Below are 15852 nucleotides of genomic sequence, written 5' to 3'. Positions count from 1 at the left end.
ACCAGCCCAAATTCAGCTGTGAGGCACAGTGCAGGTAAGGGGGCAGCGGGGGTGGGGGGATGAGGGATTGTGCACAGGTGTCGGGGGCGTGGGGGTGCACATTGCCTTCTGGGTGCTGGCATGCAAGCATGAGCCCGTGCACAATTTTTGGCACAGAAGCCCAAAAAGGTTAGCCAACGCTGGCATAGGGTTTTCTGCTTGTGCAGGGGGCTGGACTAGCAGACTCCCCAGGTCCCTTTCAGCTGTTATTCTGTCATAGTTTATCTTGGATGTTTTAAATAAAACACAATTGGTTAGCTACACGTAATGCACTGAACTATAAGGCATAGAAGGAACACCGTGGTATTTGGGGTCCCAGACTTCCAGGAAACTGCATCTCGGACATTTGCCTCTCTCTGAACTTAACATCGGGGATTTTGCATATTGTATTGCTGCATCCCAATTGGTTTTGGATCAATAACTGTGGCTTGCTGAATTAGAGCTACAATCCCATGCAAGGTGTCATTTAATTCTGAAGCCATGGTAAAAATCCCCTGGATTTGCTGCATATCTGTGACAGTCCCTCCCACTTACCACAGCGAGGGCCCTCCAAGTCAAGGATGATGGGAGCTGCAGTCTTCTTTGCCCTCAGGAAGATACAGGTCAAGAAGGGGCCGGCCTCCAGGCCAGGGGTCAGCCCTAGCCATGTCACATCTGGTGCCAGGTGGTCTGATGCACATGGGGGGGGGGAGCGCCAAGCTCAAAGGGGAGAAGGAAAAATTGATTGGGTAAGCAAAGTTGGGAGAGGGAGATTGCCATGGCAACCATTTGGAAGAGCAGATGCCCTAGGGACCGATAAAGAGATGAACTTGTGACCAAAGACAAGAGAAAGGGATTGTTGCCGTAGCAACAAAAAGCAAAGAAGAAAAAGGATGGAGACACAGTTGCCAAGGAGCTATTGCCAAGGTAGCAGAAAGGTTCAGCAATGTTCTGCCATAGCAACAAGGGAGGGGGGGAGATGCCTTTTCCCCTAGCAACTCACATCTCCTGCCGTAGCAACAGGGAGAGCAAGCAATATAATTGGAGCAGATGGGATTAAAGCAGGCTTGGCCAAAGGAGCCTGAAAGTGTACTAACCCATGAAAACTAACCTTCCTTTCACCCCCAAAAATGAAAAATACATGAAGCTTTTACGCACCTAGAATAAACAAAAAAACCAAAAACAAACACAAGGCTACATGGTAGCCGAAGAGGAAATGCTTGATAAGCAAAACAGAGCAAAAAGCTGGGATTCCTAGACTTTCATCGGCCTTTCTGCTTATGGTCTATTAAGGACTTCTCTGATACAAAAACGAGTTTATTAATATTGCCCATCTCCCTCCATGATCAATTCCACTGTCTGGCTGCTCTTCTAGTTAAACAAGCCAGCCAACCCCTCAGCCACCTTCACTGCCTCCTGAGATTCTGCACCTGCAATTTCCCGGCCTGCCAGGCCCAGAAGAGGTCTCTTTCAGAGCACAATTCTCTCTTCCCAATGCTTAACACGGCTGCCTTCCCAGTATGCTTGCTGTGGAATTCTGGGAGTTGAAGTCCAGAAGTCTTTAAGTTGGCAACTTTGGAGAGCCCTGCTCTTAAAGGATTTGCATTTGGGAACTCTTTGGAATTCTCACTGGATTTCTTTGAGCTGCTTCTGATGTCCCAAAATGCATTTTAAAAACGTGGTTTTTAGAACTGGACACAATATTTGAGGTAAGATATGACCAATATTCAAAAAAGGGGGAAATAATTATTTTCAGTGATTTGGAAGTATGATACTGTTGAAGCAACCTAAAATTGCATTTTCCCTTTTTCCCTGCTGCTGCCTCCTACTTAGGTGACAATTAGGGACTGTTAGAAGGACATTTTTATTACAATGAAATCCCATCTTGTACCTCAACATTTGACTTCTGTTCTTGATTTAACTCTGGTTTTTTTAAAAAAAACTTACTTTAGCCTGTTTGTCTGTAGCCTCTGAAGGGCTTCTTGATTTTTTCCTTCTGTCTAAGCCATTTGCAAACATAGCCAACTTTTGTGTCATTTGCAATAAACTCATTTTTGTATCAGAGAAGTCCTTAATAGATTGTGGGAATGCTACCAGTACAATATATTTTGATTTCAGACAAAAACAGTTGTTAAAAAGACCCATCTGCAACTGCACTGACATGCAGACTATTTATTATTTTTATCAGATGAAAAGGTAAGAAAAATACTTAGCAAATATGGAGATGATGCATTCAAAGGAATCAGTGTCCCATAGACGTGTTTTGGTCACTCTTAACCCTTGTTCTGCTCTTCCTAGTTGCAAGTAGCCCACCTGCCCTCTTGGTGGGGAAGAGAGCTTGTGTCTTTGCCTTAGGTGGTCAAATGTTGTGTGAAAAGAATCCGAATTCAATTCTGTAGACGTACCTATCCGCACACATGCACATATAGAGGTAGTCCTTAACTTACAACCTTTTAATGACCGTCTAAAGTTACCACATTACTGAAATGACTTACAATTAGTCCTCACTCTTAATGACTATCACAGATTCTCCATGGTCACATGATCAAAAGTCAACCTCTTACCATACAGCTTGTATTTACAATCATTGCAATGTCATAGGATCAAGTGATCACCATTTGCAACTTTCCCAGGCGGCTTCCAACAAGCAGTGAGGAAGCCAGACTGGCATAATGACCCTGAGATTTGTTTAACAATCAGCAAAAACGGTTGTAAAATCAGGCATGACTCATTTAACAACTGCATTAGTTAGCAACCCAAGTTCTAGTCACAACAGATTAACGGAGCTGGGAGGGTTCTTGTAGGTCCCAAGCAGGAGACCCTACCCCATTCCTGACAGAGGGCAGTCGTCTCTTCTTGAAAGCTTCCAGGGATGAAGCTCCCACAACTTCTGAAGACAACTTCTCTTCCATGGGTTGATTGTTCTCACTCCTTATTTCCAGGTTGAATCTCTCCCTGATCGGTTTCCATCCATTATTCTTGTCTAGCCTCTGTGTGCCTTGGAGAATAGTTTGGCCCCTTCCTTCTCTCTGGGACAGGCCCTCAAATATTGGAAGATTGCTGTCTTGTCTCCCCTGGTCCTTCTCTTCACTGGACTAGCTGTGCCTACTTCTTGTAACGATTCTTCATGTTTCATCCTCCAGTCCCCTAATCATCCTGGTTGCTCTTTGCACTTTTTCTAGAGTCACAACATCTTTTTCATAGTGGTTAAAAATTACCTGTACAGAGAATGTATCTAATGGAGTGCTTAACCCAACAAGTAACTTGATCAGTTTTCAGGCTTTGCACAATACATTGGTTATGCTACCCTCAAAGCAGCTGTCCTCATGCTACAAATGAACGTTTTCCTCCCAACAGTGAAAATTATTAAAACTAAGTTGGGAGGCTGTGCAATGCAGCAAATAAATCCGTAACTGACCAGGATAAGCATGTCACATGAGTACAGTTCAAGGGCTAGGTGGGATAGAATCACGGAAGACCTGTGCCTGGGGAAGATGGGCATTTTGATTTCTCTGGGCAGTGGCTTCGTGGCCGATCACACTGGAGGCGTAGAAATTCCCAGGTTAAGCTGGAGGAAGATCCTGTGGCTGCATTTACTTACCTGGCATAAGTCCTAAGGCGTTCCCACTGAATCTCTGTTCTGGGGCCCGATTGTGGATCAGGAGGCCAAGGATTCTTATTGCCAACTGGAACTTTCATGCCGCTGCCTGAAGCATTTCTGCAGTTGCCAAGTTTCCTTTATTATGCAGAAAGAACAGAGCAAGCCGCTGCAAGGTGAGCATCTCCAAATAAAAGCTTACACTTGGGGGGGGTGTAGACATGCCCCTTCTAAAGCAGACCAAAATCACTTTGGGGCATCATTGTGTAGAACGGATGGTGGAGTTTTTGCCTTATAGCTGCAGTTGTCATTGTTATTTTAATCCTTGGAAGACTATACGAGCTGCATCAGACCGCCTGTGAATGTCACTGTAGAGGTAGGACTGAGTTTTGGGCCTATTTTGGGAACCCTTTATGGTGAAGGCTTAGCACATCTATGTTAGTTTCTTCATGCAAATTGGAAAAATCAAATGGTTTATAAACTATTTGCAGCAGCGTGCCTAGGGCAGAGATGGCTCCTGATGACATAGGCAGGCAGGGGGGCTGCTCATCCGTTGTTCTGGAACCAGGGAGCAGCCACAAACCTGTGTTGCAGGCGCTTCTCCACCCACAGCAATCAGAAAATGCAGCCATGCAAAGGAGCCCCCCGGCCTGAGCATGTTGGCCTTCCAAGAACGGTAATATTTGGAGAGGTTGCGGTTCAGCATCCTGCCTGTTATTTGTACCTGGGCAAAGCAGAGCCGCCAGTCTTCTAAAGGTAAAATCAGGAGGGAGCCTGGTAGCCCCACTTTAGTTAAAAGGAATATTTTAATTAAAGGCAGAAGCCTTCAGTTCACTTTAGTTACTAATCTGATTTTTGGTCACCACACTGACACACACTCACTCCTCTTACAATGTTACAATATTGAGTAGCTGAATAAACCTGTTAGCCAGAAATAACAGGGAAATCCATTGGGAGGCATAATGCGCAAGACATTTGAGGCCTGGTTCATACAACATGATATAATAAGCTAAAATCTGTTGCTAATTTGATTCATTTTGCACTGAAACTAGTTAACATGTTTTGTCTTTTAGAGACGTGTGAAAACAGACTTGCACTGTTAACATGAGTTTAATGTGGTGTGAATCCAGAGCATTTGTGTAACTGCTAGCATTTCACATCCATGCCACAAGTGAGAGAGGCCTCTCCCCAGGGATTTCATGCTTCTTTTCACATCCTGTACCAGAGGGAGTGGGCTAGCCAGGAGCTCCCGTCCTTGTCATCTGGCTGGACTGATAAAACCTCTTGAATCAAACATTTTAATTACCTTTAAATTTTGATGCAAATCCAGTTCTAGTGTTGGGGAAACCAGCTCGTCCTCTTCCTCTTGCATCTGTCAAGACGGAGTACAAGCCGTTGGCCTCTCATTCAGAGCAAGCAAAATCCTGAAGCACTTGGTTGGAATAAGAATGCAGCTCTAGATCTTTTTGGACATGAAAATGCCCCAAATAAGCCCTTATCCTACAAAGAGCCAACTTTGCTGCATTACCCCAAGGTTGCCACTCTCCAATTAGAAGACGTCTCCATTTGCAGGGGGTGGCAATCATCACAATGCCCCAAATTAGCCAGACGCTGCCCACAAGTGTCCGGGCATTTTAGGAGCTCAAAGATGCTGAACAATTCAAGGTGGCCAGTCTTGAGGACTTTCCCTTACAGCACCAGTGTGCTTTCTGCTTAGTTTCAGCTGTATTCAACCCAGCAGAAGCCTCCCCACCCCCAGGTAAGAATCTGCCCCCCCCCCAAGAGAAGACGACACCATGTTGGTTTGACCTTTTGCCATTAATTTATTTCAGAAATGTGAGGTAACAAAGTGCTAAGTCTGAACCACGCAGCCTCGAAGCTTGGGCGGGGCTGACTGACGAAGGTCCCAGCTGCTGCTGCCTGGTGGATCTTGGGCCAGCAAGGGGGCCCATCACTCCCACCTCTCCCGAGATGGGGGAGAATGGGTGGGGTATGCATAAGGAGGAAGCAGCCACACTCTAGGCAAGCTTGGCCAAAGCAGGGGGAAGACGCTGCTCAGCCCCTTGCCCGCTAGCTAAGGCTGCCATCCTAACCTGGAACCCATTAATAAACAGGAGTCCTTGGCAGCAGATCAAGCTGGCAGTCCTCCTGCACATCTCGCCAGCAAGGATCCTCGGGTGGCTCTTTCACTGAAGAAGAAGAAGAGGAAAAAGAAGAGGAGGAGGAGGAGGAAGGAGAAGGAGAAGAAGAGGAGGAGGAGAAGAGGAGGAGGAGGAGAGGAGGAAGAGGAAGAGGAAGAAGAAGAAGAAGAAGAAGAAGAGGAAGAGGAAGAAGAAGAAGAAGAAGAAGAAGAAGAAGAAGAAGAAGAAGAAGAAGAAGAAGAAGAAGAAGAAGAAGAGGAAGAGGAAGAAGAAGAAGAAGAAGAAGAAGAAGAAGGGGAGCCAGTGCAGAGGCCTTGTGTAGAAGGAGTTTCCAAAAGGATGAGGCCGGGAGTCTCCCAACTTGACAACTTTAAGTTTTCTGAACTTCAATTCCCAGAATTCCTCATGGCTGGATGAGGAATTCTGAGAGTTGAAGCCAGAAGACTTAAAGTCTGGAGACCCCCACTTGAAACCTCCCTCTCTCCCAGCAGGTTTCGTGCAGCACGCGGAGTTAAAGCCCAGGGCAAGCTTTCCTCCACCTGCCATGCCCTTTCGCAAGACTTGCCAGCCTCCCCATTCACCAAGCCGCTCTCGATGCTTCTGCAAGCCAGGACTCGCACCTCGCCTGCTTTGCTGCCCTGAAGGTCTGCCCCACAGACGGGCTAACCGCCCATACGAGCCCTTTCCTGCTCTACCTGGGACAGAAACCCCATCTTGGAGCCAGCCTGAAAGTGCAGGGCCGGCTCGGCTTCCCACCAGACAGGCCCCTGGGACATCTGCTATTGGCGCTTGCAAGCTGGAACCAGCCTCTTCCCTGCGAGAAGAATTTCCAGTTATCCCAGTTTTTGGAAAGCAGCCTGTTCCCAAGGGAGCCCATTTGAATCACTCCCTAGCAAGCCATGGGGGTGGCCCACCACCCTGACTGCAGGCGGTATATTTGGGTATAGAAACGAGGGAGGGCAGGCAGGGGAAAGAGCAAGCATTTTACAAAAACAGGAAAAAAAATGTAAAAAGTACAAAAATACAGCATATATATCTTTAAAAAGCAGTCCGGTACAAAGAATGAGGCCGTCACTACTTTAGGTTCATTAGGATATACAAACACCAAGATAAGCCTTGGTTTGTCATTAAATGGAAAAAGAATGAGGTAAATCAAATTCAAGGTGATTGCAGTGCTTTCTAGGGATGCAGTCAAGTGGGGTGGTTTTTTTAAGCCCCCCCCCCTCCCCCCCCCATGTGAGCTGGAGAATCTCTGGAGAGACGGGTGGTGTCCATGGCCGAAGTGCCTTTTGCACCAAACCCTTGGCATGGATTTCCTCCCTGCACGGGTTGCCCTCCCCTGGAATAGGGCCTCTCTGCAACCAGGGGCTCCCCTGGAGGGTGGTCTTTGCTGCCTCTCCAGGGAGGTCTCAGCTCCCTCCACCCCCGACTCCAGAGCTGTAAAATAACCCTGTGCACAAAGGACCCGTCCACAAATTGTTGGAGGAACAGAAAAAGCCAATTCTAACCACGTCTTGGTCTGGCAGCAAGGGGACGAGACCGAGAATTTGACCCCCATCACATTATGAAAAAGCAACGAATGGCCGAAAGACCCACCCTCTTCAGGAGCTTCATGAGTGACAAATGACCTCCACTGAGAAATGCTGCTTGAAACACCCCCTGGTTGCGATGAGGGTCTTGTCTAGTGTGTCCCCCGGTCCCTCTGGAGAAGCCGCCAGCTGGGTCCAGCTGGGCCCACCAAGAAGGGCAAGGTGGCTGTGGGGCTTGGCCATAATCCAAGGTTGGGCAGCTGAAGCCCCCTCCCTCTCCTGGAAGGAGGAACAGAAATCAGATGCAAGCAGCAGAATAAGGACAAGCCCCGTATGAGGTGCAGTGGCAGTGCATGATGGGATTGACAGTCCATGAGGAATCTGCAACCCAAAACCAACTCAAAAGTACCGAGGCAACGGAAAACCCAGGTGGCCTGGCCTGCTACTGTGTGCCCTGCAGGTGTGAAATCTGTTGCTGGAGCTGGAGCTGGTGCAGTTTCAGCAGCTTCTTCTCAGCCACCATTTGCTGCTCGGCGCTGAGAAGCAGCTGCAGGTACTCGGAGGCTTTGCTCAGGACCACCACTTTGGGGGTTTTGGGGCAAGAGGCGAGACCGGGCACCTGGTCCCTCAGTGCCAGGAAACGTGAGCGAAGGTCGTTCCGCCGCTTGCGCTCCAAGTAGTTGTGGTTTCTCCTCTTGGTCACATCCTCACTGTCTGAGCCAGGAGCACTGCCAGTCTTGGGGAGGGAAGGCACGGGAGGGAAGCGCCCCACCCCCTGCCCGGGCGGCTGTGGCTCATCGTCCCTGGCATCAGGACTGACCTTCTCCAGAGGCCCCTCGACGGAGCGAGCCTCAGGTGGGGAGCGGGCAGCGTAGTTGTGCTGCTGTTGATGGATGGCAATGTGGAAATGCTTTGTGCAGGGGTCCAGGGGGTTGCCCCGCACTGTGATGGTGACCGGCTTCCGTGTCCTCGAAGCTTGCCTCTTCTCAACGGTCACCACGTCGATTTCTTCTCCTTCTGCAAACAAAGAAAAGAGGGAGGAATCAACGGGTATCAAGGTCCATTTCTGTGATTCAGGCAGTGGCAAACAACCAATTAACTGAACTGAACAGAGCGGGCAACTGTAGCGTAGGGATCAAATTGAATGGACAGCACTTCACTTAAGCCCAGAAACAGCTCTAGGCTGGGTTTAAGCTGTGCTGTGGTTTGCTTGGTTTTGGTTTGCATATTATGCAAATCCAGCTAATTGTGATTTTCAACAAACCACAGCGAACAAAACAGCAAAACGTGCCTCAACTTGTGTAAACCAGGGGTTCCTGTAGATGTAGGTGAGCGCTTGTGGCCTCTTTCTTCAGAAAAGGTGGGTGTGAGCATCCCAAACTGGAAAGTGGCTTGATCCAACTCCAAGGCTGGATTCGGTTTTCCCATCAGATGCCTTGTAAAGCCAACCTTGGCCCTGCCAGAATAGGTTCTTCTCCAACAGATGCCGAAGGCAGGAGCCCGCCAAAGCCCGTTCATTCATCTCTCTCCGTGGGGATGACCTCACCTGCCTCCAGGCTGAAGGTTGTAAGACTGAGCCCTCGCTCAAGCTGCTCCCCTCTGCTTCAGCCCAGGGCCCAGAATCAGGAAAAGTGGAGCTCTTGGTTCTTGGGCCTGGACTTCCTGAACAGTAGGATTTCCCCCTACGCCTTGCCCTCTTCCTTCCTCTGACAATGGAGAGTACCTGCCTGCTCCTGACCCCGAGTCGGGGGTATTACCAAATTCTGGAATGGCTTGTGGCTCAGAAGACAGGAGACGCATCTCCAAACTCAAATACCTGGAACACTGAATGTGTTTTCCTCCTGACCTCCTGCGCCGCTCCTCGAGTAGGAAATACCCCGTCCCCTTTGGGTCACATTTGGGCATTTGGATCCCTGACCGGACACTCTTCTCCCTTCCCTCTTTTTCATCAGATGGTATCAGTCTGCTGTTGGGGACTATTATGGTTTTGTTGCCATACTTAAGTAACCAAATGCAGTACAATAACCAAGTAAAACTCTTTAAAGCAGCAAACTTACACATCTATAACGTAGTGTCAAAAGATCAGAGACATTAAAGCTAAACTCTAAAATCTGACCAAGTAGGCACCTCCAGGCTGTCCCCATTAATTGCTTCTCAGCCTCAAGAGTGACCAAGGCAATGGAGCCGCGTTATTCTGAAGACAAAAGTACCCACTTGGCCTCCTGTCCTGTCCAACTCAGACCTGTCAGACTCCAGCAATCTGACCTGCACCACAGCAACCTCCTGGGGATTGTGAGGGTGGCATTTCTGCCCTCCAAATTCAGTCTGTTTAGAACTGCAGCCAAACAAGGCACGTTGTCTGGTACTCTGGAGGGGAAGAAATCTCTACCGCAGGGACAACAACAACAACAACAGAACAAGTCCCAATTATACCTGGTTGGGAAGCAGGACTGGAGTAAACTTTCTTGATTAAATCCACCTCCCATCTTTGCCCTGTTCTTCCATGGCTCATTGGAATTGTAAATGAAGCAGAGACCTGGGGCGAGGAAGGGGGGGCGCAGGAGGAGAGGAGCTGGCTTTTGTCCCTTTGACTTGCCACTTCTCAGAAGCCATCAATCTATAGAGCCTTTCCCCACCTCCAGAGGCACAAAACGGGACACAGTACCTCCTAGCCAGCCGCTCACCAAAAGAGAGAGTGAGGAGTTGAGAAGGGCTTGAGTAACTTCAAAAGAGACGCCTCTTTCTTCTTCAGACAAACTGGCTGGGCTCTCTGAAAGAGAGACAGCCCTTTCCAGGGAAGGCTGCCGCCTGTCTAAACTCGCCTCTCACTAAACTCCACCCTCTGGTTCAGCTTTTCTCTTCTTTGCTGAGGGCTCCAAGAAGAAACAGCCAGAGGAGCCCAGGAGCAGAAGATCTTTAACGTGAAAGATAAAATAACAGATGGGGAGGGACCTTAAAGATCTTTTAGTCTAACCTGCTGCACTAGCAGCAGACTCCATTTCAGACAAGTGGCTGTGCAGTCTCTTCTTAAAAGTCTCCAGTAATGAAGTTCCCACAACTTCTGAAAGCAAAAGCAGTTTCACTGGTTAATTGTTCTGTCAGGAAATTCCTCCTTATTTCCAGGTTGAATCTCTCCTTATCCAGTTTCCATCCATTGCTCCTTGTCTGGCCTTCGGGGTGCCTTGCAAAATAGTTTGACCCCTTCCTCTCTGTGGCAGCCTCTCAAATACTGGAAGTCTGCTCTCCTGGTCCTTCTCTTCTCTAGACTAGCCAGGCCCAGTTCCTGCAACCGTTCATCGTATGTTTTAGTCTCCAGTCCCCTCATCATCCTGGTTGCTCTTCTCTGCACTTTTTCTAGAGTCTCAACATCTTTTTTACAGTGTGGTGATCAAAACTGGATGCAGTACTCTAGGTATAGTCTTACTAAGGCTTTATAAAGATGGTTGGATGCACCATATTTCTCACTCTCAGGACCCAAATGCAGGGCTCATGGGTTACATGTTAGACACCAATAATGGCAAGATCGTCTTGCCATGTGTTTTATTCAAATTCAAAGAGATCAATAGAGATCTGGGGCTCCATGTCACAACAGTACTGAAGAGTAAGCAAGCAGAGTTGGGGCGGGGGCTGGAAAGGGAGTCTGGGGGAATGGTCTCCCCGTCCTCTAGAGAGCCCCCACCTGCACTTAACAAAATTATAAATGGATCACTACTTTTGGAGAGTAGGATTTTACTGTGTGCACTTTGGTTCTGAAAACAGCATAAAGCTCCTAAAGTAAAAGATATGAATACCATTATGAATTCCCACTTCTCTTTCTACCACTTGCTTTACATTTTGAAGCTGTCCTTTTAAGCTTCCTTTTTCACAATCTGACTTTTTCCTAGGATTACTATTGTTTAAAGAGCCAGTGTGGTCCAGTGCTTATTAAAGCTTCAGGCTACAAACAGGGAGGCCCTGTTGGCACAAAGCCAGCTGGGTGACCTTGGGCCAGGCACTTTCTCTCAGCCCTAAGAAGGAGGCAACGGCAAGCACTTGTGAAATCTTGCCAAGAAAACTACAGGATTCATAGAAGCAAATCTCCAGGAGTTAAGGAAGACAGACAGACAGACAGACAGACAGACAAAAGAGCCTGACCATTGGTTTCAGGATGCAACAAACTGACGGATCACATTCAGAAATGCCACCCCCTTCCTATCCCCATTGGCTTCTCCTCCAGCCACTCATTAAGCAGCCACACCTCCTCAAAATAACCCAAACATGAACATCTGTTGCCTTTTGTCCCTGGCTGAAAAGGGCATTTGTGGACAGAGCCCCCTTGTTGGTGGGGGTGAAGTCCATGTCAATACAAGATCATGAGTCAATCAATCAGTAACAGGTCCCACCTCCTCTTTGCTAACCTGCCAGGGTCCTCCTGCAATTAAACCTCACACCTGATCTGTCACCAGGCATCACCGTTCACCTGGTGATTCAAGCTGAGGAGGGTCAACAAGGCTTGAAGCCTGGAAGTGGAGCACAGTAGTAAAATTACAAGGAGCCTCCCCTTCCCAGTTCAGCTGCTCTTGCCCCCTCCTCACTTTGTCTGGACTCTCTTTTCACCAGAGGGCGGATTTCACCCTGGAAATAGTCTTTATGCTGGAAAACTTTTTCCAGAAATAGTAATTCTTTACTAGAATGAGTCCGTAAGAAAGCACCACTTCCGAGAGCATCTCTGCCATTGCTTATTTTACGGAACACTGGAGCCATCATGATCTACTTGCGCGCGCGCGCACACACACACACAGCTTCGCAAGCCAGGCGCACTCAAACTACTCCAATACCAAGGCAGTTGGGGAATATCAGTGCTGGAGTAGTAAGAAATGGGGGAGATCCCTCTTTGGGTCTCAGCCAGAGAATCAACCAGCAAAAAGGTGGAGCTGCAAATAAGGACCTCACCTGTTCCGCTCTGAATGCACCAAATGGGCTGAGCCAGGTGAAACTCAAATCCAGCACAAAAGGGATCAAACTGCCCTAATAGCAGCCGATTGGACCAGGCATAAGCAACCCTTGCAGCTTATTCGTTGAACAACCGTTTCCGGGCTCTGATGACACGCTGAGGACAGACGATATGCGAGCCGACCATTACTCTGCCTACCTTCTCATGCCCTTCCATTTCCAATGGCCCATCTCCCCCACCCAGCATGCTGCCTGTCTGGCCATGTTTGCCACTCTTCCCCTGAAGTCTCTGGGTCTCCTACTACATCAGAAAGTCTCTTGCAGCCCCCCCCCCCATGTTAAAAAGGCTGGCTCTCTGTCTCCCCCCCCCCCCGAAGATTTCACTGAGAATTTAAAGGGGGCGGGGTGCTCAGTCATTGGAAGTCTCTGGTTTTTCTTGAGATGGCTCCAGCACCAAGTGGGTTGTTTCTTACTGCCCTTCGGTGCAATTCTGAGCGTGAACTGTGTGCAGCCAAACTCCGGAACTTCAGGCATGGTTTGGCTGCGCCCCCTTTCTTGATCCCCAAGAACATCGTGGCTTTCAGGTCATTTTAAACGCCAGGCTGCGAATGGGAGCGAAAGAGACGCGGCGGCTTTGGCTCTATTCACCAGCCTGCCAGGCTTTTGTGATGGCACCTGCAGTGGTGGGATGCGAGCAGCTTTGAGCTTTAGGATGCCGCCGCCGCCGCCGCCATTCCAGGCCTTCCAAGAATTGATAGCTAGGAACTGGGCTTAGTTCCTAGGATCGCAGTGCAGCGGAGGCGCCCAGAAGCTTGAAGCGGCCACGTCCAGTTCCTCCGGGAAATGCCTCCTCCTACCGGGGACCCCGGGCAGCCCCCACCTTTCGTCCTGCAGGCCCCTCGGGCCGGCTTCACTCACCGGGCGGAACAGCCACGGCCTCACCTGCCCTGCCCGAGACTGAGCCAGTCCCGACCACAGGCGGCTAAGCCAATCCCGGGGTTCGTCCGGGGACCCTGCCCTCCCTCCGCCAGGCAGCTTCCCGGGGAACCGGCCGAGGAGCCGGAACTGCCGGGGCAGCGGGAGAGAGAAGAGCCCGCGAGCAACCCTGGGAAGTTCGCGGGAGCAGCGAGGGAAGCCCGGAGGGGACCCGGCAAACTTCGCCGCGGAAGCCGAAACTCCCGGGGAGGCTCCAGGGCGGCGAGGGGTGAGCAACGGGGAGCGGGGGGCGACCCTCCAGCCCCCTCTCGGCTACAGGCCGGCCTTACCGGAGTCACTCTGGCTCTCGGAGCCGGACGAGACCGGGATCTTGGTGTCTGCCGCCGCCGCCGCCCCCCCGCTGCCGCCGGGCCAGGCGAAGACGGCGCCCGGAGCCACGCACTCGCCGTCCAGCCCGCCGAAGTCGTGCGCGGGCGCCAGGGCCGGCGCGGGCTTGGCCGCCAGCTTTTCGCCCCGGGCTTTCTCCAGCCGCTCGCGGGCCGACGAGCCGCTCCACATGCAGTCGCGCAGCACGAAGGCGCTCAGGTTGCCCAGCAGGCCCGCGGCGGGCTCCGGGGCGCCGTCGGCATCCTCGGCCGGGCCGGGCAGGGGCGAGGCGGGCGGGCTGGGCAGCAGCTCGAACTTCTTCCAAATGTCCTCGCCCTGCGCCTCCCAGGGCTCGTAGAAGGAGGAGGGCGGCGGCGGCGGCAGCAGCGGCGGGTCCAGCTCCATGGCCGGTAGGCGCCGCCGGGGTCGCGCCCGCCGCTCTGGCTTCTCCCGGGCGGGCTCAGCGCCGCCGCCGCCGGGCAGCTGCCGCGCGCCGCTCCGGGCCGCGCTAGAGCCTCGCGGCAGCCCGGCTGGCCCGGCGAGCGACGGAAGCGGCGCTGCCCAACCCCCCGCCAGGAAGGAACCCCGCGGATCGGCGCGACCCAGCCGGGCTAAGCCGCATTGTTCGCAGCCTCCGCCGCTTATATGGGCCTCCCCCGCCTCCCTCCCGGACCGTCCCCGGGACGCAGCCAATGAGCAGCGCCGGATGGGCGAAGGGGGCGCGGACAGGCGTCGCCCTCACCTTCCCCCGCCAGGCTCGCCTCGCCCGCGGAGCCCCGCCGCCCGCCCGGGAGGGAAGGAGGGGGGAACGGCGGCGTCCCCCGAGCCCGGTCGCTCCTCCGCGGGGCCCTCCCGTCCGCTCGGAGCCCCCGGCTCGGCCTCCCGCTCCCGCTCGGGTGCAGCCGATTGGCCAGCGGCTCAAAGCGCGGGGAAACCTGAAGCCGGGACGGAATGCTCGGCGCTTTTGTGCCCCGAAGGGACCCCTTGGATCTCGTCTCGCAGCAGCAGGTGACGGTTTGGGGGGCCTCTTGGGGGCGGGGAGTTGCCCCTCCCCCTCGCCCTCCCTGGAAGGGGGCCGGTCTCGGGCGCTGGGCCTTCTCAGCTGGACCCCCCCCTCCTGCGGGTGCTGCCTTCAAAAGGCCTGAGGGACAGAGAGCCCCAAAGGTCTGGGGGGTGTGTGTGGTCCCGTCCTTCTACTCCCCCTCCCATAAGTAATGCCAGGAGGGAGGAAGAGAAGGGAAGCAGCCCAGATAAGCTCCTTTGCAGATGCAGAGGCACCAAACAGCCCAATTCTGAGTCACACAGCAGCCCCGGAGGAGGCAGATTCTGGGTGGCCACAACTGAGGCAAAGGGAGCAATGCCCAGGGCTGATGCACCTGTAGGACAAGAGTCCTCAACTTATAACCCTTTGTTTAGTGACCGTTCAAAGTCAAAACTTCACTGGAAACAGTGGCTCGTCGTCTCCCACGTAGCCCTTGCATCATCATCCCCATGGTCACCATTTAGATACTTGGCCACTGACATAGAAGGGACTTTGGAGGTCATCCAGCCTGGTCCAACCAGAGAGCAGGAGAGTATGTCCCAAATATTAGCTTCTACCTAGGATTGAACTCACCACCTCCTGCTTACGAGGTGAGAGCTCCACCTCTAGGCCAGCACACTGGACCATTCAGCATGGACTTCTATGAGGGTTGCAGTGTCACCTTTTGTGACTTTCTGACAGTCAATGGGGAAGCTGGATTCACTGAACAACCATGTTACTACCTTAACAACTGCAGTGATTCACTTAACTGGCAAGAAAGGTTGTAAAATGGGGCAAAACTCACTTAACAAATGTCTCGCTTAGCCACAGAAATTTTGGGCTGACTGTGGTTGCAGGTGGAGGACTTTCTGCATTGTGTTCTATTTAAGCATTACGAGACCCACCTGTGCCAGGTTGCCTGCCGGAAGGACTGAGCACTGAGGCTGTCCTTCATGAGATCCCAGGGGGAGAGAGAAAATAATTGGCAATTGAATATAATTTGAACAATGTTTATTCATGGAGAATCCGACCTGAACACGGAAATAAATGCAGATGAGCAAAATTGCACCTTTTCCGCCTGTTCCAGAATCAGAGCTGCCACCTATTTATTTTGCTGTGCTGGTTTAATGGTTGACAGCCTTCCCGAGTACCTGGAAAGGTCACATGACAGATTGTTTCAAAAGGAGACTGTTATTTTTAGTGATCCTGCAGGTGTATGTGTATGTGCTATGAACTTACTCTTTGGAGAATGCACACACCATTTTTACACACTTAGTTTTGACTCCCAGCAATTACAAGGATAATGTCCTG

General features: G+C 51.3%; 1 protein-coding gene across 1 annotated transcript; it reads right to left on the bottom strand.

The window, feature by feature from the left end:
• Nucleotides 1-5415: 5415 nt before the first annotated feature.
• Nucleotides 5416-14087, bottom strand: MYCL (MYCL proto-oncogene, bHLH transcription factor). Its single transcript, XM_026702829.2, has 2 exons — nt 13484-14087; nt 5416-8303 (listed from the first exon to the last, which is right to left on the bottom strand). The coding sequence occupies exons 1-2, from the start codon at nt 13923-13925 to the stop codon at nt 7729-7731; spliced, it is 1017 nt and encodes a 338-aa protein (XP_026558614.1). The 5' UTR covers nt 13926-14087; the 3' UTR covers nt 5416-7728.
• Between the last annotated feature and the right edge of the window lie 1765 nt (nt 14088-15852).

The sequence above is a fragment of the Pseudonaja textilis genome, chromosome 10 (assembly GCF_049901715.1).
Source record: "Pseudonaja textilis isolate UNSWEBS1 chromosome 10, rPseTex1.2, whole genome shotgun sequence".
Classification (NCBI taxonomy): Eukaryota; Metazoa; Chordata; class Lepidosauria; order Squamata; family Elapidae; genus Pseudonaja; species Pseudonaja textilis.
This window is presented reverse-complemented; position numbering and strand designations above follow the sequence as displayed.

What these genes read in the sequence shown, in the direction of transcription:
- MYCL (XM_026702829.2), bottom strand. Translation starts at nt 13,925, where the DNA reads ATGGAGCTGGACCCGCCGCTGCTGCCGCCGCCGCCGCCCTCCTCCTTC. An exon ending in CGAGAGCCAGAGTGACTCCG is followed by an intron (nt 8,304 to 13,483) that starts GTAAGGCCGGCC and finishes CTTTGTTTGCAG; the next exon opens with AAGGAGAAGAAATCGACGTG.